General features: G+C 40.5%; 1 protein-coding gene across 1 annotated transcript in view; it reads right to left on the bottom strand.

Moving 5' to 3' along the window:
- The window catches only part of CAMK4 (calcium/calmodulin dependent protein kinase IV), a 216223-nt gene extending 194975 nt beyond the window's left edge, over positions 1-21248 (bottom strand). Inside the window, exon 1 of the mRNA XM_065875298.1 lies at positions 21006-21248. Within this exon, the coding sequence (XP_065731370.1) occupies positions 21006-21166 (161 nt within the window). The 5' untranslated portion in view covers positions 21167-21248. The remainder of the gene's footprint in view (positions 1-21005) is intronic.
- Between the last annotated feature and the right edge of the window lie 718 nt (positions 21249-21966).

Genomic DNA, 21966 nt, shown 5'->3' with positions numbered 1-21966 from the left:
CATCAGCTCCTGCCCAAGAGTTTCTAGTCTGCCTTCCTGCCCTACAAATGTTGGGCTTGCCAGCCTCCATATCACATAAGCCAATTCCTTGAAATAAATAAATAATATATAAATGAGTATTTATTTATATTTTATAATATTTAAAATATTACTTAAAATAAATAATCTTTAAATAAATGTGCATTTGTGTGCATGTGTGTATTAATTACTGGTTCTGTTTCTCTGGCAGAACTCTGATGAAACATCCCAAGGAACTAATGTTTTACATAACTTTCTTTAGGGCACGCAATAAAGTCCCATCTTCTACCTCAGTAAAATCGTATCTTCTACAGCATAACTGCAATGAGATACCACGAGCTGTATGCCTGAACCCCACTTAATTTAAGGGACATAATAAATATTGTTAGCTGCTTCTCAGCATCTTTCCTACCAGCACCTACCTCCACCTCCAAGTTGGAAATGCCAGAGTCCTAAAAGTAGGACCATGACTAACACGAATCAAAAACTGTAATCTCTTCCCCTTTGTCTCCATGACTTGTTCAAGTATGATGGTAATACAGGCTTAAGTCAATTAATGCACTGATGCTCCTCAACCACGTTGATTGATTCTGCTTTATTAAGTGGTACAAGGAAGTGAAGATCCTTACTGTCCTGGATGATGATGGTTGGTTGCCAACATCAGGACTGAAACTGCTGCATTTTGCTACCACGAGGAAAGCTGGCATGAAGACAAGCCAACAAACTTAGGAGGGCAATGCTGAAAGAAATGAAGAAAAATAAATGTGTTCCAAGTCAAACCACATGTAAAACCTGATCAACCTCTGGACTTTACTTATTTGAGCCAATTAATCCATTTCCTTGTTTAACATAATCTGAGTTGGGTTTCTTTTGGCACTTCGATATATGCTTGTTGAATTGCACCTGCATGTAACAGTATCCTAACTAATTAAAGGGAATACAGAAGAGGTAAAAACTGAGTATATAAGAATATAAAAATCTCTGTTTAAGGATAAATGGACTGGGCAGGGCAGCAGAAAAGGGAAAAAAGTTTGCTAAATGATTAGGCCAATACAAGCTTCATGCTACCCAATGTTCTGAGCAGATGTAAGAATATATATGTCTGGGTAAATCTCAAACATCAAGGCTGCTTAAACACCTTTGAAAATTTGATGAAAGCTATGGCCACTTTCCTCAGAAAAATGATTACACACGCAATATTTTGCTTTCAATTTCAGGAGTTTCATATAGTCCTAAAACATAGGCATAGAGGTCTATGGATTAAAGTTAGGAATCCCTGCTCTACATGGTGGCAGGAAAAACTGCCAACATTGATTCTTGTTATAAATAGATATTGAAGAATAGAACTAAAAATGTGCTTTGGCTGAACACAGGTTATACGTTGTGAGAGCCATTTGCTCCTGGGACCTGTGAGTACCATTTGTTCTGGGACTGATAACACTGTTCACATGATTATGAACACCCAATAGAATCTTATGGTAAGTTTTATTTACATCAGTAAACTTTGTCTATGAATGCTCAGCATTTCATGGCATGCAGAGCATGGTTATCTTATCACTTTTAAAAAGGTAAGAGAAAATGTATCAGCACATTGACAGGCAGTTAAGAGGTTTAAAAAGTGAGATCAGAGAATCAATTTGGGAAGTGGAAGTCTAGTGGAACTCACCTGTCACTTTTTAATGGAATTATGAGGATAAAAACCAGATTGAAGGGGCCAAAGTAGAAGTTGTTTGAGAGAAATTTAAAAATGGCTGTGCTGACTCACGTCAGGGAAGGCATACTAAGAAAGGAAGATGAGATATAGCATTAAATATTATTAGTGTTGCATTCTTCAGCACAGGCTTAGATATAGGCATGGGAACAAAATAAGACATTGTTGCAATTTTCCCTGTTGTAGATAATGAAAATTTCTGTCATTTCTATCAACAATAAATAAAAATAGTTTTTCTTAGTTAAAGGAATTCAAACCTAACTTGACAGCCTATCACTGTAGTCAGCAAAACTACTGGGGTTAGGAAGAAAAAACAAGAATATTTATTTAATGCAAATCAGATGCTGGCAGCATTAATTGAAATTAAGAATAAATATCCAATATATTTCTGTTATAAATGACTTTTGGAATCAGTAGCATCCCCAGCTATAAGAAAATAGCCTTGGTCTCACGACATGTGCAGGCACCATGACAATACCTCCATGTAAGTTTTCCAGTTCCTAAGTAGTGCTAAATATTGGAGTAATATATTAATTCATCTGCTCAAACATTCAATTTTCCTGGACTCAGGAAGAACAAAGAAAGCCTATTTATTTATATTATAGTTTAACATAGGTAGCCGTTTTAAAGTGGATGGGGCACTTACATATTTGACTAGTTTTTTTTAACATCTTTATTGTAGTATAATGGCTTTACAATGGTGTGTTAGTTTCTGCTTTATAACAAAGTGAATCAGTTATACATATACCTATGTTCCCATATTGACTAGTTTCTTAATGAGTTGTATAAGAATGAGAATTTCAGCCCCCAAAGACCAACAGGAACAGACTGCACTCTGACATGCATGCTAAGACTCTTAAACCTAATTTCAATACATTTAGGGACAGAGGTGTTTTTTACAAGGTGAATGAACACTGTCCAAAATGTGAAAGAAATTAAGTGTAAAATATCCAATGTTTAATAGTTTTGCTGCATTTTAATTTTTAAGACTACATCCTCCGCAAAAAAAAAAGAAAAAAAATGAAGCACAACATACAAAATAGAAAATAGTGCCAATTAAAAAATCATAATCTGTAAGAGCTTCTTGGAGATTAAGGAATGTTGTATTCTGAAGTAACTCAGGAAAGCTCTAGGAGGAAGAGCTTGGAGTGGCTTAATTTAAGCCCTGGTTTCTTAAATGGCACTCGTGAGGGAAGAAAGTGTGTCACAGAGTCAAAGTACAGAAGGCCAAGGTTCTGGCCCACTTCTACTACTAACTAGCTTTGGAGAGCTGGGAAAGACATGTGCCTTCCCTTGGCTTGATTTTCTAAGGTGCTATCCAGCTCTACAGTTCTGAAAATCTAAGTAAGAATCTTAAGAATGGTGTAGATGTACACACATTTTAGTCATATGCACATTCAGTCACGATATTTTCAGTGTTTTTACAGTTTGAGGCTTGACAATGCCACCAACAGTGCCCCTTTTTGAAAACAGGAGAGAACCATTATCTATGCCCCTCTCCCAGATATTTGCCTGAATCCTGCCTCATCCTCTCTGAAGCTTCAAAAGATGAAAAGAAAAGAAAAAAGAAGAGAAAAGACATGGTTGGCCTAGAAGGGAACAGGGACCACCACAGGGCTAGTAAAACTTTCAGTTATATCAACTCAATCAAAATATAACCTATATCCTTAGCAAAGCAGTAAAAAAATCTTCCCTCTGACAGAGCCTGTGCAGGCACATGGGAATGAAACTATCTTAGAAGCACCCCAATCAAGATGCAGAGGCAGGAGATCCTGCTAGCAGTACACCAGAGCTACAGAAGCAGAGTGTAAGATGGCCTTCCTCTGAGTCAGGCAAGGCTTTCCTGTGCTCACACGAAGAAGAAAAAGGTGTTCATATAGTAGACAAGGAGTGTATGGTGTGAAGGGTGCTCGTTGGGGAAAAGACAGTGGAGGTGCTGCACACTGCACACTGAAATGGGGCAGCATGACTGATCCTACATGAGGAAAAATAGCTGGTTGGGCTGGAACCCAAGATGAGAACGCAGGCTTGGTGAAGGTAAGACAGGAAAGCAACGGGAGCTGTTTTGAAAAGACCTGCTGTTCGTGTAAAAGGGTTCCACATCCTGGATGGGGTGCAAGAGGTTAAAAGATTCTAAGTAGGGGAGTGGCATAATCAGACTTGGTCTTTGAAAGGTCACCTTCCAAGCAGAGTGGGAAGTGGATGAGAGTAGAGACAATATTTAAGATACCAGTGCAGTACTCAAGGAAAGAGTTCCAAATTTATAGAACTAAAAGGACCAGGACCCCTGATTTAAAATATATTTAAGAGAGGTCACACCCAATGACTTTCATTGAATTGTGCAATATACATCATGCCAAGAACTTTATAATGCATCATCTCACTGAATCCTCATAATAAATTTATGAGATTATTATACCTCTTTTGAGACTCAGAATGGATAAGGGACTTTCCCAGGATCATATATCTGTTAAGTGAAAGAATATGTCTTATTAGCAGGGGTGAAGGAAAAATCCAGAATGTCTCCCATGATCCTAGGTAGGGAACAAAGGTAGATGGTGGTAACATTTACTGAGATGGAATACACAAACAGAGAAGCAGGTTTGGTAATGGCTGTTGGTTGGAGGTGAGTGGGAAGATGGAGTCAGTTTGAATAACCTGCATCACAGTTGCTTATATGGTCTTCCAACGGAGAGTTCAGCAGGCCATCTGAAATAAGAGCCATTCCTATTATGAATTATGCACCTACGAGACACAGAAAGAGACCAACTACTGTCTAGAGCCTATCTACCTCCATCAAAACAAAAGAGAGTTTTTGACTTCACACCTTCCCCTTAAACACACATCTCCAATACTCTCCACTGTCTAAGCACAAGATTCCAGGGACAGCTTCTACCAGGTTCAAAGTTTCTCACCATCTAGTACATTCCTAACTGCATGATGTATGCTGGCAGTATATTTTATTTTATTTTATTTTATTTTATTTTATTTTATTTTATTTATTTATTTTTGCGGTACGCGGGCCTCTCACTGTCGTGGCCTCTCCCACTGCAGAGCACAGGCTCCGGACGCACAGGTTCAGCGGCCATGGCTCACGGGCCCAACTGCTCCGCAGCATGTGGGATCTTCCCAGACCGGGGCAGGAACCCGCATCCCCTGCATCAGCAGGCGGACTCTCAACCACTGCGCCACCAGGGAAGCCCTGGCAGTATATTTTAAAAAGAATTTTGGAAAATGACTTAAGATATCCAATCATCTTATATACATATAAGAATTTATTAGTAATAAAACAATACCTCACAAATCTTCTCTACAAAACTACAAATAATATGTAGATATTCCTCCCTCCAAGAGGTGGAGCTTAATCACCCTCCCTCCCAAGAGTTGGTTATTTTAGCTTTAGCGACTCAGTTCCAAAGACTAGACAGAGTAGGGGAAGGGACAAGTAGTAACTGTACAGCAGAGAAATCTGGCAAACACCACTTTCACCAAGTGATGAAGGTTAAAATCAACAGAGATGTCAGGTGGCTTCGAGTACCCCGATAGGATATGACAAGAAGGGCACTTCACCTCTGTGGTATTCTTTCCAAAAACTCACTACCCCAGTTAATCATGTGGAAAAATGACAGGCAAACCCAAATTAGGGGGCACTCTACAGGACACCTGTCCAATACTCCTCAAGACTGTCAAGGTCATGAAAAACAAGGAAAGACTGAGAAAGTGTCACATATCAGAGGAGGCAAGGAAACATGCCAACTAAATGCAATGTGGTTGCCTGGATTAGAGCCTGGAAGAGAGGGAGGACATTAATGGAAAAGCTGATGAAATCCAAATAAAGTCTGGAGTTAATAGTAAAAAAAATTTATTATTATTATTAAAATAAAAAGTCTCATGCAGTATGTGCAGTTTTTTTTGCTTAATAGTCACATAATTTGTCTTTTTAAAATCTTTGCAATAATCCTGTGAGAAAGGCACTAGTATTTTCATTCTACAGATGAGGAAAATGAAGCTCATTACAGTTTTAAAAATTCATTAACAATAGACAGCTAATAGGTACCAGAGTTGGAATGTATTTTTACACCACAGTTGCCACTGGGGGTTCTATTAATATCCATTGGAATCATGGGTTCATTTTATATGGCCTGCAGCCCTGATTTTTATTCTCAGAGTGCCTATAGCCATCTCATATTCAGAATCTTGAAATCAGAAGACATTTCAAAAGACAGTGATATCCAATCACTTAGGATTGTGATATCTAATCACCTCCTTCTTTACAGAGAGCCATTCCAGAATTAATACCCCTTACCTGAATGACAGTCAGTAAGACACCTCCTAAGTCATCTGGTCTCTATTTTTTTCCCCTTTTCTCCTAGCCATTTCTATCTCATTACCACCTTTCTCAAAGTTTATTCATTTGTTTCTTAAGTGCTTCAAAGAAATCCCTTCACCAGAAAAGAGACTAAGACAATTAACAGCAGCTACTAAAGAAACGTATGATGAAACCAAAAGTCAAACTTTATTTTACTAGTTAGGTATCAAGTTAGAGAAATATATTCTTTTTTTTTTTTTTTATTACTGCTTTTTTTTTTTTTTTTAATTTATTTATTTAGTTTTGGCTGTGTTGGGTCTTCGTTTCTGTGCGAGGGCTTTCTCTAGTTGTGGCAAGTGGGGGCCACTCTTCATCGCGGTGCGCGGGCCTCTATCGCGGCCTCTCTTGTTGCGGAGCACAGGCTCCAGACGCGCAGGCTCAGCAGTTGTGGTCCACGGGCCTAGTTGCTCCGCGGCATGTGGGATCCTCCCAGACCAGGGCTCGAACCCGTGTCCCCTGCATTAGCAGGCAGATTCTCAACCACTGCGCCACCAGGGAAGGCCCGAGAAATATATTCTTTATGCATGGCTAATACCAATGTCATTTTAATACAGGAAGTCTTTTTTATGTGATATGTTTTTATCAGTGTACACAGACTACAGCCTGCTTTAAAATATTCCTAATCACATCTGTTTTTTTTTTTTTTTTTTTAACATCCTTAAATGATTTCCAGGACTCTCTTATTTATTTCTGAATCACAGTCAAGTTGCAGTGATTCTGGGTCTGGTTATCTAACTTTCCAGTGAAGAATGCATTATTCTCAATAAAAAATTAATAAATATATGACAAAGTTAAAGTTGGCACAAATAAGATCTCAAAGCTACAAAATGATAAATATTCTCTAATTTTAGTGCTCTTCTTATAAGAAAAGCAAACTGTAAAAATTATACAGAAAGACCCATCTACAGCAGTTATTTTAAACTTCCCCAACTGTCCTTTTGTCTGAAGATATGGAAAACCTTAAGGTTATACCACACATTATTTTCAGTATGTGAAATACAAAAGAACAGCAGTCAGATATTTATAAATATTAACATCTCCTTTCTTGGACTGCCTCAAGCTCATGCAAAGTCATGCAGTGTTTACTCCATGCCTCCATATTGTCTGTTAGCTTCTCATTAACTGAGGAAACACGAACCTGATTCTTGAGAATTAACAATTTAAGATATAAAATGGACACAAACTATCAGAGAAGGCAATCTATTGCTAAAGAAACAATGAACAAGTTAATAAATTCAAAAAGACCAAGTAAATGTTGGTAAACTAGTGCTCAACAAATCACAAGCATCACAGGTTACTCCAGGTTGGAAACTGCATTTGGAACAAGCAGGTGAAAGTGTGGTCAGAGACCCAGGGGAACACTGGGTTCTTGGTCCTGAGAGAGGTGCATGACTCTATGAGTTGTGCCAGAATGTAGATCCAAGTTCTGATGGAAACATATGATTCTCAAGATGGGCCAAGTTTTATTTTTTAATAGCTGAGCTTCTAGTTGGCAACAAAAAAATCCTGTGCCAGCTGCTGAGGAAATAATATGCTGGGAGCTGGCAAGCACGGGCACTTGGAAAGCCAACAGGTATGGATATGGATGCATAGTGGATACCAAGGTGGTAATGCCAGAAGGCAGCTCCTAGATAAAGCCAAGGCCGCGCTATACTGCCTGTGAAGTGGGCCGCTTGACTGCATCCCCCAACATCTGGGAGAAGAACAATGGTGGCTATCTGGGAAAGGAAAAGTACATCACTTTCCTCAAGCTCTGCTTGCCACATTAGCCTAGATTAACTCAGGTTAGTTTCTGAGACACTGCAGGCAGATTCTGAGGTTGTGACCAAAGTTAGATAGATATTCAAAGTGGGGGAAGGGGTACATGGGCATCTTGGTCGGCTCAACTGCCATAGCAAAATACATTGGGGGACTTAAACAACAGACATTTATTTCTCACAGTTCTGGAAGCTGGAAGTTCAAGATCAGGGCGCCAACATGGTCAGGTTCTGGTGAGAGCTCTCTTCCTGGCTTGCAGACAGCTGACCTCTTGCTGTGTCCTCATATGGCAGAGGGAGAGACACTATGCTCTCCCGTCTCTCTTCTTACAAGGGAACAGATCCCATCATTAAGGCCCTACACTCATGACTTCATCTAACCCTAACCACCTCTCAAAGGCCCCTTCTCCAAATACCATCACATTGCCGGGGGGGCGGGGGTGGGGGGGGGTTAGGGCTTCAACATAAGAATCCACGGTGGGGACACAAACATTCAGACCATAACAAGGGGAGATACAAAGAAAATGAAATGGACCTGGGCTCTCGTGGGACAACAGTAACAGGGAGAAGTCAGGTAGGGACAGAGAGGTGCTTGTGGGTTGAGGTGTAGCTAACTCAGAAAACAAAAAATAGCCCTAGGTGAGGAGTGACCTTCCTTCCATCCCTCAGCTCCATCTCTGCCCCCCTCTCTCTTATACACAATCTTTCTTTCACCATACTTCCCTAGCTTCTGTCATCAAAAATAGAGATGGGGACATACACATTTTCCAGAATAATTACTGGGCTGGCCAAAAAGATAGCTCAGGCTTTTTCCATACCATCTTACAGAAGTAAAAATGAGCAAATATAATAATGAGTACATGTCTCTAAAAAAGAGATTAGGCATTTAAAAAGTACAAAATAGAAAAAATTATTCAAGGAGCCTCCAACACATTTACAAAGCCTTTGGAGCTTAGAACCCTACTTACTCCAAAAGCTGCTCTGTCTCCTGAACAGGCAGTAAAGAACTAAGGTAATCATCCAGAGAATTCAACTGGAAGAAAACATAGATGCACAGATGGTTGTGGCTAGAGAGTACCTTCAACGAAGATCTAATCACAGAAGGGCACACTATTCCCAGTTCATTCAGACATGGGGGGCTCTTTAAGACAGAGCAGCCTGATAAAAGACCAGAGACCCTAGCATTACAAAGGACTTTCAATTGCAGATGCCCTGCTGGTACAACTGACTCATTTACTCAACAAATATTTAATGAGTGCTCACTACACACCAGGCATTGCAATAGGTCTGGGGACACAGTAATGAACAAAGAGACAGAGGTCCTGCCCACAGAGGCTTACATTCTAAAGAGAAGGACAAAGACATTGAATAAGTAATTTCACAGTGTGCTGGTTTAGCAGAGGATATGCGTAGGAAAAACATCCTGAAGGAAGAGAGATTTAAGAGTGTGCTCATTTTCCTGCAGTTGTTCATCTAATTCTTCTAATATTTATTCATTCACTCGCTATTCCACAAACACTTATTAAGCACTTATGGGGGGCAGCTAGTAAGCTGGAGAATGGGCTTAGTAGTGGGGACAAAGGATGGATAAGATTCAGGGTTCCTCTGTCTGAGGAACAGATGCTCTGGTGGTGAAGGCCACAAAGAATTTACCTGTAAGACAATAAATGTGTGACATGGTATGAGAGCCAGGAGGCAGGAGAAACCTTCGGCTTAGGGGGCAGGGTGACTCTCCTGGAGGAATTAGAAGGAGAAGGGCGTTTCAGGCCAGGAGAGTTTCACGCACAACACCATGGAGATATGAGGACCATGAGGGGTCCCTTGAGGATGGCAGGTAAGAGAGGAGCACTGTAGTCTGACAACCTGGTCTTGAATCCCAGCTCTGCTCCCCTCCCCAGCTGTGTGAGCTTGGACAAGCTGCTTAACCTTTCTGAGCTTCAGGCTCCTCATCTGAAAAATGATGCTCGTGTTGATCACCTTGTTGTATTATTGAAATAATTAGCAAGGCACATAAAAAAAAAAAAGGAAAATCTCAACACCAAGTTCCTGGTAAATACTCCATGGTGGTAATTAGAAGTGGTGGGGAACAAGGCTGGCAGGCAAGTTGGAGTCAGAATGCTAAAAGACCCAAGTAAGTTGGACTAAGGTTTTTTACCCTGTAGCTACCTAATTTGGAATAATCATCCCCTACCTCCCACCTTGTATCCTGTCTGGGGCACGATATTAAGCTTAAGTGCCAACCATGGAGCTAAGTGTTTTTATATATGCGATCTAATTTCATCGTCAGAGCAACGTTGTGGTGGATATACTACCACAAATCTTCACTTTAGAAATGAGGCTTAGTGAGGTCTAGTGTTATGCCCAAAGGGACCCAGCCAATCAAGCAGCAATTTAATCCTTGTTTTCCTGCCTGCACCCTGTACCTTCTAGCTCAGCTTCTGGCTTAGCACCTGCCTGGCTCAGCAGCCCTCCTTCATCTCCACTCTCAACTGTCCAGAATGCCCTACTTGCTCCCCCAGCCTCAAAGCTTTCCTGAGTAGCTGCCTTGCCCAACTGTCCCCTTGGGCTGCGGCTCCCTGAGCATCACTCACCTCCACCACCTGCCAGCTCAAGCCGGGACTGGAGCTCTGCTGCCCCCTCCTGGCCTGGGCCAGAACCTCATCTGCTCCCTGGGGCCCTCAGCTCAGTCCTGACATTCCATTTCCTCAGTACCTCAAGATTTGAAAGAACTGTACCATTTGCTGTGAATTATCCTGACAATTTCCTCAGGTTTCCACTCTGCTGATGTGGCATACATACACATGACAAGCTCTGTTTATTATTATGTGCTTAATTCGCTTCTAGATACAGGTTACAATCAGAACTCAAGTTTACTTCACTGAACATTTTTATTACCTTATGTGTTCACACTGAGGGAAAAAGGAGAGGAAGGACTCACTCGAGTCCCATAGGAACCACTAAAAATGTTCCCACTCACACAAGAAATCTTCAGAGGCTTATAATGACTGAACTAGAACTCTAGGCCAGGCTGATTTACTGAATTATATAATTTGAATTTGGTTACATTTAATAACATAGTCTTATTTTCTCAGTGCTTGTCCTAACAGGGAGCTTTGAAAAAATAGGTAAGATTCACTTGAATGAATAGGTAGCAGTGCATTTATATCCTGTTAAAGATAACACTTGGACTGACTAGTTGTCACAACTAAAGAACAATTTTGTATGTCTGTGAAAGTCCCACATGGACGGTTGTCACTAAGTTAAAGAGTCACTAACTAACCCTTCAAGATAGTACAAGAAGTAAGGCAGACCAAGATGAAAAGTACAAGAGGGACTTCCCTGGTGGCGCAGTGGTTAAGAATCCACCTGCCAATGCAGGGGACACAGGTTCGATCCCTGGTCCGGGAAGATCCCACATGCCACAGAGCAACAAAGCCACAACTACTGAAGCCTGTGACGAGAGCCCGTGTTCCACAACAAGAGAAGCTACCGCAATGAGAAGCCCACACACCACAACGAAGAGTAGCCCCCGCTCGCCACAACTAGAGAAAGCCCACATGCAGCAACAAAGACCCAATGCAGCCAAAAATTAAAAATAAATTAATTAATTAAAAAAATTAAAAGTACAAGATTCTGTGCAATGCAAGCAAAAGTCCCTACTAAACAGTCCATGAAGACTCAAAGTGGGAAGAAATCATTCAAATACTGCATTATAAGTAACAATAAATGTGTAAACATAACTACAGATTTGTTATCTCCTACTCTTCTTTGTTCTGGTTTGTAATATTAGTCAAATTCTGTCTATAATCATGACAAATCAAAGAAAGTACACTTTTAACGAAGAATGCTACCACAAACTAGTAAAGAAAACAGTTAAGAGCACGTCATATGTATTACTTTTTTAGCAGACCATTCTGAACAGAGTGTTACCTCTAGTCTAGTTTTTTTAAAAAATATTTTTGCACCAGAATTTTGGTGAATTTTTCAACCATATCACCCTGAAGCATGACTTAAGAAGTAATTAACTGATGATGATGCATTTGTTAACCAAGTTAAACTCAGCATCCTGGCACTAATGCTCACAACTCTCCAACCCCTGCCCACCAAACACTTCAGGCAAATGCAGTCAGCTGCTTAAGGCAGCAGGTGACAAAATTTACCATGAAGTAAGTTAGGTATTTTGAAATTGAGGTTCTTGCCTATGAATTTTGAGTTCAACAACAACGAAAAACAAAATTCATTTAACCCTCTGCTTGATGGGCAAACTGTATTCCTTTTCTCTTTTTCTTTACTCTGTCATATGACTTTTTTGGTTACAATGGCAGTTACGTTCTTATCAAAATCTTTCATCAGGCAGTCTTAAAATGCATAACAAGTGCACATATGTGCCCACTTCCCCTTTCTGCACAAAGTCACACCTTGCAATATGATTTTTGTCTGCATTTTAATCTATGTATTTGCTTTAAAATCATTTTCATATAGCAAAATGTTAGTATTTAAATATAAGTAAAAAACTTATTCAGTAACCACTCAGAACTACCATTCTTTGATCCAGTAATCATCAAATAAAATGTTTTAAGCACATGCTCCCAAATTGTGTATACTTATGTACCTATAAATGCAATACATATGCTACTGAACCAATATGTAATGTTCTTTTCAAAACATTTTAAAAAAGCAAAAATTAGAAAAAAAAATATGTTCTTCTAGCATCCCATTATACTATGCACCCCCTGGATACGAACATCTCACTAGAGCAGGAGACTAGAGCAGGAGACCTCTGCTCTAGTTAAGATATGAGTGAATGCTTTAGTTAGCTCTAAACTCTATTCAAACTAAGAAAGAATAACTTTTCATTAAAAAAATGCTTATTTAAACAGTCTCAACTTAAAGGACCTTAATTAGTCCACCTGTCATATGTGTGTGGCATATAGAAGGATTATTCAACATGCAGATAATATATTAGTAAACAGAAAAATGAATTAAACTTTACTAATTAGAAGCAAATCTTTATTGATTTAGCATATTACTTTATAATGACTGTCACTTCAAATATAATAGAAGAATGAGCAACTTGAAATCTAATTATTATACACAAAACAAATGACCCTCCAATAGTCTTTGAATGTGAATGCTGATCATGGTATGGAAATTTAACTTAAACACACTTCAAATAAAGCTACTTCATTTTCAGAAACATGAATGATGATTGGAGCTAGCCAACGTGATACGTAGGTTAAGAACTGCAACTGATATAGTTTCAACAGATGTAGAAAAAGGATGAGAATGAACTTAAAGCCTGTGCCCACTGGAAAAACTAATATCAGGTTGACATGTTCAAAGTAAAAGGGAGATTAAAGGTAATTCCTTGAATAAATGAAGTTTTGAGATCATTTTAACCTGAAATTCTCGTATAACTGAGGAGGAGCAGAAGTTTACCTTGACTGATCTAGGTCAGGGGTCAGCAAACCTCCAGCCAAGGGCCTAATACAGCAGTCACTTATTTTTGAACAGTCCACAACTTAAGAAGAGTTTTTACATTTTAAAATGGTTTTTAAAAATCAAAAGAATGTGATGTGAAAATTATATGAAATTGAAATTTTACTGTCATAAAGTTTTATCGGAACACAGCCATGTGCATTGGTTTCTGCATTGTCTATGGCTGTTTTCACTCAATCATCAGAGTTGAGAGTTGCCACAGAGATCTGCAGCCCACAACACCTAAAATAGTTACTGTCTATCCCTTTACAGGCTCTTTACCCAGTGTAGGTAACTGATCTTAATCCCTTCAATCCCACACTTCCCCTTTTTATTCTAGTGTAGAGTGCTGCAGGGTTTCTTTTTTCTTTCTTTTTTTTCAACCAACATGGTAAGTTCTCTCTTACCCACCCCCCTCACTTATCTACATTGTGAGTTAGTGGCAAGTTCTGAGTCCCACATCTTTAGCCCAAGACAAAGCTGCTTCTATAGGCACCTTTTGTTCTCATAATGGTTTCTTTCTCTTTATCTATAATTTTGGTTTTCGGTTGATACAAACTCAGTCATTTTTTTTTTTTACAGGCTTTCTTTGGTCTGATAATCAACCTACCCTCCCAACCTTATCTGTCATTACAATGTTCATGCTTTGTAAAGTCTGAAAAATAAAATGTACACCCCACATTCTTCTGCCAGGTTTTTTTTGCCTTTTGCTTTAGAATGTATTTTCCATCTGGAATGCTCTTCACCAAAGCTCTACCTTGTTAAAATCCTGCCAAAATTCAAGATCCACCCCTCCCAATGAAGACCTCAATCTTCCCAGTCAGAATTATCACTCTGTTGTAAAGACTGCTGTAATTCTCATTATCTCCATCCGGTATTAGTTTTATTTATCTATCTCATATTAGATTAATTTTTGGTGCCTTACAAGTAAACTATACATGCGGAGGCCAAGTAGTGTTTTATTTATGATATTCATTTATACTCTATCCCTCTCACCCTGCCCCCTGCACCATAAATTGCCTAGCTCATAGTTATTCAAAGGATCAGACTTGTAACAGAGAGGACATTAAGTGGCATGAAGACATGGAATTAAATAACAAGGAATCAAAAAATGACAACATCATTCTCTTTTCAATTATTTTCAATCGTCTGATTACATCAAGAAGAAAGCCTCAATTTGTGCCACTATGGTTTTAACTTTGCTAATCTTTGATAATCTCCCTTTTTAACAAAGAGAAAACAATTCTCAGGTTTGGAGCCTTCTGGAGGCAAGAATTTCTAGCTATGATTTAGGAAAAATGCTTTGTTCTTATTGCCTCTATTTAATGAAAATAAGTATTCTCAGTAAATAAATTTAGGTTAACAAAAATGAGGTGATTTAAACAAAAATATTAAGCAAATTATAGCACAGATGGTATGCATATACAACAGAAATCAACAGTAATACACAAAAATGTCAGAAACATTTGGTTGTAGCAGATAATCAATAAAGCCAAATGACTTTATTCCATCAAACTCCTTGTTAACCAGCTACATAACTAAAAGAAAATCATGTAAAAGACTAGCTTCAAGCTTCTGAGACAGTGGTTCTCAACAGAGGAGGGTGTGACACTTGATAATGTCTAGAGACATTTTTGGTAGTCACAATTGGTGGGGGTGGGGTGGCTGGGGGAGGATTGCTTCTGGCATCTAGTGGGCAGAGGCCAGGGACACTGCTACACATCTTACAATGCACAGGACAGCCCCACATCAAAGAATTATCTGGCCCCAAATGTCTACAGTGCCAAAGTTGAGAAACTGCTCTGAGAGAAAGAGCAAGCTTTACAGGTACTACCTTTTGCCCATCATTATAAATCATTCTCTGTGCAGCACTCTGTCCTGATTTGATCTGCCACTGATAAGATTGCTGAGGAAAATCTCCCACCCAAACCTTTCATTATTTTACATCACCCACACAGCCACTGCCCTCCATTAGCAATTAGAATTTTAAAATAGACTGCACTGAAGAGTACATGTTCTTTGTATGCTAATACTATGCCATCAATATTTAGATCTAACTTCCTAATTAAACCATTGGAGTTATGAAATTTTCAGATTTTCCTGCACTATCAAATAGATTTTTAAAAGTAATTAAGGTAAAGATTAATACAATTTGAGTAAAACTTTGATTCTAGCTGCTATTGACTTCATGTAAAGTTATTCTTTGGCTTGAACTATATGGTTCATTGACTCAAATAATATATTTTGCAGAATAAACCTGACCTTGAAATTTTAAAAATTCAGTATTTTTTATTAGATGTTAGCTTTCATGAAAGGGAGTCTAAAGAGAACTACTTTTTAAGCTAGCAAAAAAAAATCATTAACATAAAACAACATAACAATTAGTAGTTGAAACAGTTCGCTTGGCTACCACTCAGTACTTTATTCTCAAAAGTATTATTGCAAACACATAATCTACACAGATGTGTCTGAGGGTAAAGCATTTACAAGAAAAGTCTTTGAAGCTATTTTGTGGTTAGTGTTTTCGTTCTCTTTCTTTTTTTTCAAGTAAAGTTCACCAGAACAACTTAGAAGCTGATAGCACCTGTGTCTTTTTATTTTTCCAAATTAGGAGTTATTTTTACCCTTGCAACAGTATTTAAACATGGAAAAATAGTGCATTCTTAAATTAATGAGCCTATCATAATCTTCACTTGACTTTAAGGCTCTTTACAATGAGAGTATTTTCAAATTTAGCATTTACTATGTATTAACTTTAGTGGTTGGCATAGCTTGGAGGCATTTCATGCTTTTAAATTCAAGTTGATTTAACTCCTAATTCTGACATGCCTGTGGTAAAATGATAGCAAAGGTGAAACTGAATCCCTTTCATTTCAGAGCCACAAAGCACTCTGCCAACAGAAAAGCAGCATTATTTTCAACACCAACAAGCTACAGAGGTGGCAGTTATCAATACTGCCAAGAAAGAAAACCAGTGCTGAGTGAGATTAAGATCATGGTCACACACGTCAAACAGGTCACCAGATTTCCCTTTCCTTGGGGTCCTTAGAACTGAGATCATCACATCAGGACCCACAGTGCCTGGCCCACTTTGTTATCATTCATTCATTCTCTTCAAAATCATTTGTTGAGCACCTACTGAGTACTGAGTACTATGCCAGGCAATGAGCACCCAAGAGTGAACCAGCCAAATCTACAGACCCTGCCTTCCAGAACTTGTAGTCAGTGTTGGTGCGAAGAGCCTGTGCAGCCCCAGTTTCTGTTCTCCCAAATGCAATCCCACCTTGCTACTGTGTCAACTGCCTGAGAAGAGAATCAGGTGCACAGAGAACAAGAGAGGGACTGAACAAGTATACTTTAAATTCCTAGTGAGATAAAAAAAGAAAAACAACATCATCCCCAGAAGAGCTTAAGATACAAAGTACACTGCGTGTGGCAGGAGATCCATAGCCAGCTGTGGGGATACGCTGGATAGGCTGTGGGGCCCTAAAGGACAGTGTGAGGGAAAGACCAAGAGCCCAAGAAGCACTGGCTAAGAATGGCTCAGGAACGGACTTGAACAAACGGAAGGAAGGGAAAAGGGAAAAGAGAGGATCCGATTCCTCCCCAGCCAGGAGCACAGGTTGGAGCCCTCCTTTCAGAAAATGCACACTTTTCTGTTTCCTTACAGGAAGCATTTGCTGACCATTACCTGGGAACAAAGTTACATGTTACCGAGTGGACTACAGCCCTGCTCAGGCCTCTGGATTCCTCCACTCCACAGTGAAGGTGCTCCTGGTCCAGCCTCCTGAACTGCTCAGCCAGTCCAGAATATACTCCACTCAGCAGGCCTCATGGAGAAACCAGAGTTTTTCCAATAGTGTTTGAAAAGGGAAACCCAATAATGTTGGAAGGAAAGACAGGGGGATTTTTCTTTACAGAGCTATGCAATCAGTCACTACTCAATGTTACCAATTGTTCTGCATGGCATCTTTCGAAAGGAAGATACTCATACTCATACTTTCATCTGGCATACACAGATTTACGGGGCCTAAAACAGTACTTTTCAAACTGAATCACAACCTACTAGTGGGATGTGAAATCACGTAGGTTCAACCAATATTTTTAAGGAACTAGAATAAAATTAAACAGCACAGAATAGGAAATATTAGAGTACACTGCTGGTAATAAAAATAAACATTGTTTTATGAAGCTTTTATTTCCATTTTATATACACATGACTCACTATCTAAATTTGTTTCCTGAGCAAGAACACACATAACAAGGGATCCTATATAATTATGCTTAAATTAGGTTGCTATATAAGTTCAAGTTGGGTGGTGGGCAGGTACTGAAAGTCATTAGCCTAAAGAAACTATAGTTAAATGTAATGGAAATTTAAAAAGAAAAGATTCCAAAACTCAATTTCTACGCTGAAAAAGAGAGCAAACCTAAGTATTTCTCAAAATACTTTAATTCTGTGATTTTCACACTTTTATTCTCTTGTCCTAATTATCTTTCATTTGCTTCCCTGAACTTGTGTGTGTGTGGGAATACATCTGATTTTGTTACAAACATTCTTTCAATCTCATAAAACAGACAGAAACAAAAGGTGAGAAATAACTGAAGAGAGAACATGGGTTTGGATGCACAGGGCCAAATCATCACCACAGAGCAGCCCAGGCCAAATCCTGTCCCTCTGTTTGCCAAACCACCTGGCAGAATCTGGACCAGAGGGAGGGTCCCTTCTCCCTTGGAAAAACCTTTAAAACACCAATTTCTCAAATCACTGGGCAAAGGACCAACCACTCTTTAAGATATGGAGTCCTGAACAGGATCACGGTCAATTTATTTTTTTGAGTAGAACTGAATTTGTTGTAAACGTGATTTTTGTAAACTTTTAAACAAATTTTATAAACATAGCAGTATTTTCAAATGTGGTTTTTGGGAAAATAAATTAGTTTGCCTGAAACTCTTAGATAATTCCTTTCAACACCCTTCGGCCCCTGCTTCAGTCCCTGCTTCAGCTCCTGCCTCACCCTCATCCTGAAAATGAAAGCTATCACATCTACCCTGGTCTGAATGGATTGGTGGATTGGTGCTGTCAGTACCATCCAGGGGATTCAAGTGGTTACAGCCTTGGGAATTTTGTTCCCTGAAATCCCCCAATACATCCTCAAGCTATGTTGCCCTAATGGTCATTTGTCCAATTTTCTTGAATTCAGGAGTCACTAGTTTACAACACGTAATTGTAATAGATTACTCTATAGCTTAATCTATACTTGATCTGGAGAGAACTGTCCACATCCTGGAACTAACCAAAATGGCACCACACAACACTAGGGGCATTGTTCTCTTACTCTTAATAACAACTGTGTTACTAATGAATTAAATATTTTGGCTTTAGAGTCACCACTGGCAGGCAGACTTGGCCCAAGACTGGGAGTAAAGAGAGTAAAGACTTGAAACCAATCGACTGAGCCTCAACTTTATCACTTGTGAGGAAGAAAACTTGTCACTCAGTCAATATCTACAAGTATAATTCTGTTGCATTCTCTGGCTTTATAGATTCTTACTAATTGTATTTGTAACAGAGCTGCTTTATGTTTTAGGTTTATTTTGTTGAAAAAAAAACAACTTTGACCATGAAGTGATAATATTTCTCAAAGTCTCAACCAAATGGAGTAAGTATGCACCTCACCAATTCTGCCATCTACAAAGAACTTACCTAATATACATGAATACTGAAAAAGAGGACAGAAGTAACAATTTAAAATCTCTTCTCAAAATATTTTAATTCTGTGATTTTCATGGTAATCAAATGATTAGCTAGCAGAGTGAGAGTCTTAGCAATATATAATTGATTTATATTCACGCTCCAAAATTTAGTACAAAATATAACAAGCTGTTTTAAAAAGTATATAATAAACTCCAAATTCCTTAGGTTTTCCCTATGAAGTCTACCATCTTGTATATACACACAATTTGTAGTTTATTTATTTTTCTACACATTTTCCCATTCCTTACATTAAAGGAAATTTCTTGAGCTTCCTGAGGGCAAAGCTTAATCACAAAGATAACGTGTGCTGATGGTAAGTCATAGCCAATTAGGAGCATCTAAGGTAAACGTTACTCAGAAAGCAGTTAGATTTGGTGTTGAGACAGTCCCTGGAGTACCATCAGGCACTTCCTCTACTAGGTGGCAGTTTCTAAAACTCATCAATTTTAAGTAGATTATCACTTTAATCAGAAGTTTACACTGTTCCACTGCAGCTCATCATACAATTATGTAGGCTTCAAACCTTACAAAAGGAGATATTTCATTTTCAACCTACTAGGGAATGCATACTACAGCAGATCTTCAGATGAACATTGAAAAACTTGATCAGAACAGGATGTTTATGTATGCATTATTCAATGCATTCAATATTTGTTTAAATACAAATATTTAAACATTTTAAAACAGTGGCAACTCCTAAATTTTCATTCAGAAGTTTTGCTTTTCTTCCACACCTTCTGCACTCAGTGAGCCATTAATAGTAGTGGCAATTCGGAGGGGAAAAGTGGCCCTTACAGTCCCACTAGGTACCAACATCCAGAATACCACACTGTAGTCTCCAATGCCATGAAAAATAAAATGGCTGTTAGCTAAACTGTTTCCAGCAAAAAAAGAATGGAAAATAAAATTGCAAAGAAATAGTTAAGTACAGAAGCTTCAACCTGTTAAACGCTGAAATTACATCTTTAGATTCCCTATAATAAAGGGCCTGGTTCTAAAATGAGTGTTGAAAAGAAGTCCCTTACCTATGGATAGCAGAAAGGAAAAAAGGAAAAAGGAAGGAAGGGAAAAATATTTTTCAATGGATAAAAATATGAGAGCATATGGCATCATTCACATGGCAAAACCACTACCTGTTTGGATCTTCACAGAAGGGATGAGGAACATTTCTACAACCCCAAGGAGGTGGTTTTCTGCATACATAATTTAAACAAATCACTCCAGCACACGAAAGAAGAGCCGCAGAACTCTTCTCACTAATTACCACCCCAAGGGCTGCTTTTTCTTTAAAGCCACACTAGTTCATTATTCTGCCTTCAACTCTCTTAAATGATTCATTTCCCCTTCACTCCTGAGCAGACTCTGCAGGGAAGCTAGTGTTTAAGTTTAATTTCTAGTGCCACTTGCTTTGAAGAGCTTGATGAGGGGAAAGAGAAAGAATCTAATTTAATAATTCTGTCATGATTTGGAGAGGCTCCCTCCACCCCCCAATCCAAAAAATAACTAGACAAACAGGACCCTCTGGCAAGATATAATCGTGAGCAAAGACACCAGTTGGGAAAGCAGGGCCCACGTGCGGTGGGAGCTGTCACGCAAGGGAAGTGGCAGGCGGTGAGGAGGAGGGAGAGTGGGAGAGAGTCGGGCTGCTGCTAGCAGCTGCACCGGCCTGGGCGCTCCCGGGGAGACCCAACTCGCACTTGCATGGTGGTGAGCTCTCTCCCAGAGCGGGTAGAAACCGGAGGGCAGTGAGGCCAGCTCCCGCATCCTCGGGAGCTGTCGCTGCGAGAGGGAGAGCGCCCGCTGCGCGCCGCGGGCTTCCCCAGAAGCCCGAGCCCGCGCACAGGGCGCCCGGCTCTACCAGGTCCAGGGCGCCCCCCAACGCCCCAGCTCGCCACCCCGCCCCCTCCACCTTACCGTCCCAGCTCCGACTCCACCTCGAAGAAATCGCTCAAAGCATCCCTGTTGGAGCCGTCGATCCAGTAATCCGGGATGAGGCTCCCGGCCCCCGGGGCCACACTGGCGGTGACCGAAGAGCAGGACGAGGCGGAGCACGAGGGCACCGTGACTTTGAGCATCTTCGCGGCGGGACTCCGGAAGCCGCCGCCGCGGTCGCCACCGTTGCCGGAGCGAGAAGCCCCGCCGCCAGTCACCGCCTGCGAACGCAGGAGCGAAAGGTGGCGTCCTTCAAACACACGCACACACCCACGGCCGCCTCCCCCGGCGCCGTCAGCCGCGCTCGGGCTGCGGTTCCCTTTCTGCACGCTCTGGCGGGAGGGTGGGCGGAGAAGGGGCCGAGGAACTGGGAGACGGTGTGGAGGGAGAACCCCAGTCGCCGCTGGCAAGAGAGAGGAGGCGGCGGCACTGCAAAGGAGAGTGGTTCCCTCCCCCTTCGGTCCTTCCCTCCCTACCTCCCTCCACCGTGCCTTTCCAACCCCCCTCCCTTTTTTTTCCTTTCTCCCTCTCTGGCAGTGGCTGCGGTGGAGCCAGCTAGGGCGCCTCCGGATGCTGGAGACTGGGGAAGGCACAAGGGCCAAAGCATCATCCCACGCTACCTCCCGCTGGAATCGGGTGCCTGGAAGAGACCGAGCGCACAGGGACAATCGCTCCGAGTGTTGAGCGCCCAGCGCGCTCTGGGAGCACATGGGTCCGGGTGGCCAGCAGGATGGTGAGAAAGGGACCTGGCTGTTGCTGGCGCAACTCATCTCTCCTTGAGCGCGTCTAGGTGGCGAGCCCCTCCCACCCAGCACCAGCTAACCGGCCATCCCTTGTTCCTCCCTCTGTCAAAGGTTATATTGACGGCTGGGAAGGGTGTCCTCTGGTCGCCGATCCTCCAGGGCTCCAATGCCCAGAGCCAGTGAAAGCTGGAGGAAAGGGA

Source organism: Phocoena phocoena, chromosome 3, assembly GCF_963924675.1.
Source record: "Phocoena phocoena chromosome 3, mPhoPho1.1, whole genome shotgun sequence".
NCBI classification, from domain to species: Eukaryota; Metazoa; Chordata; class Mammalia; order Artiodactyla; family Phocoenidae; genus Phocoena; species Phocoena phocoena.
This window is presented reverse-complemented; position numbering and strand designations above follow the sequence as displayed.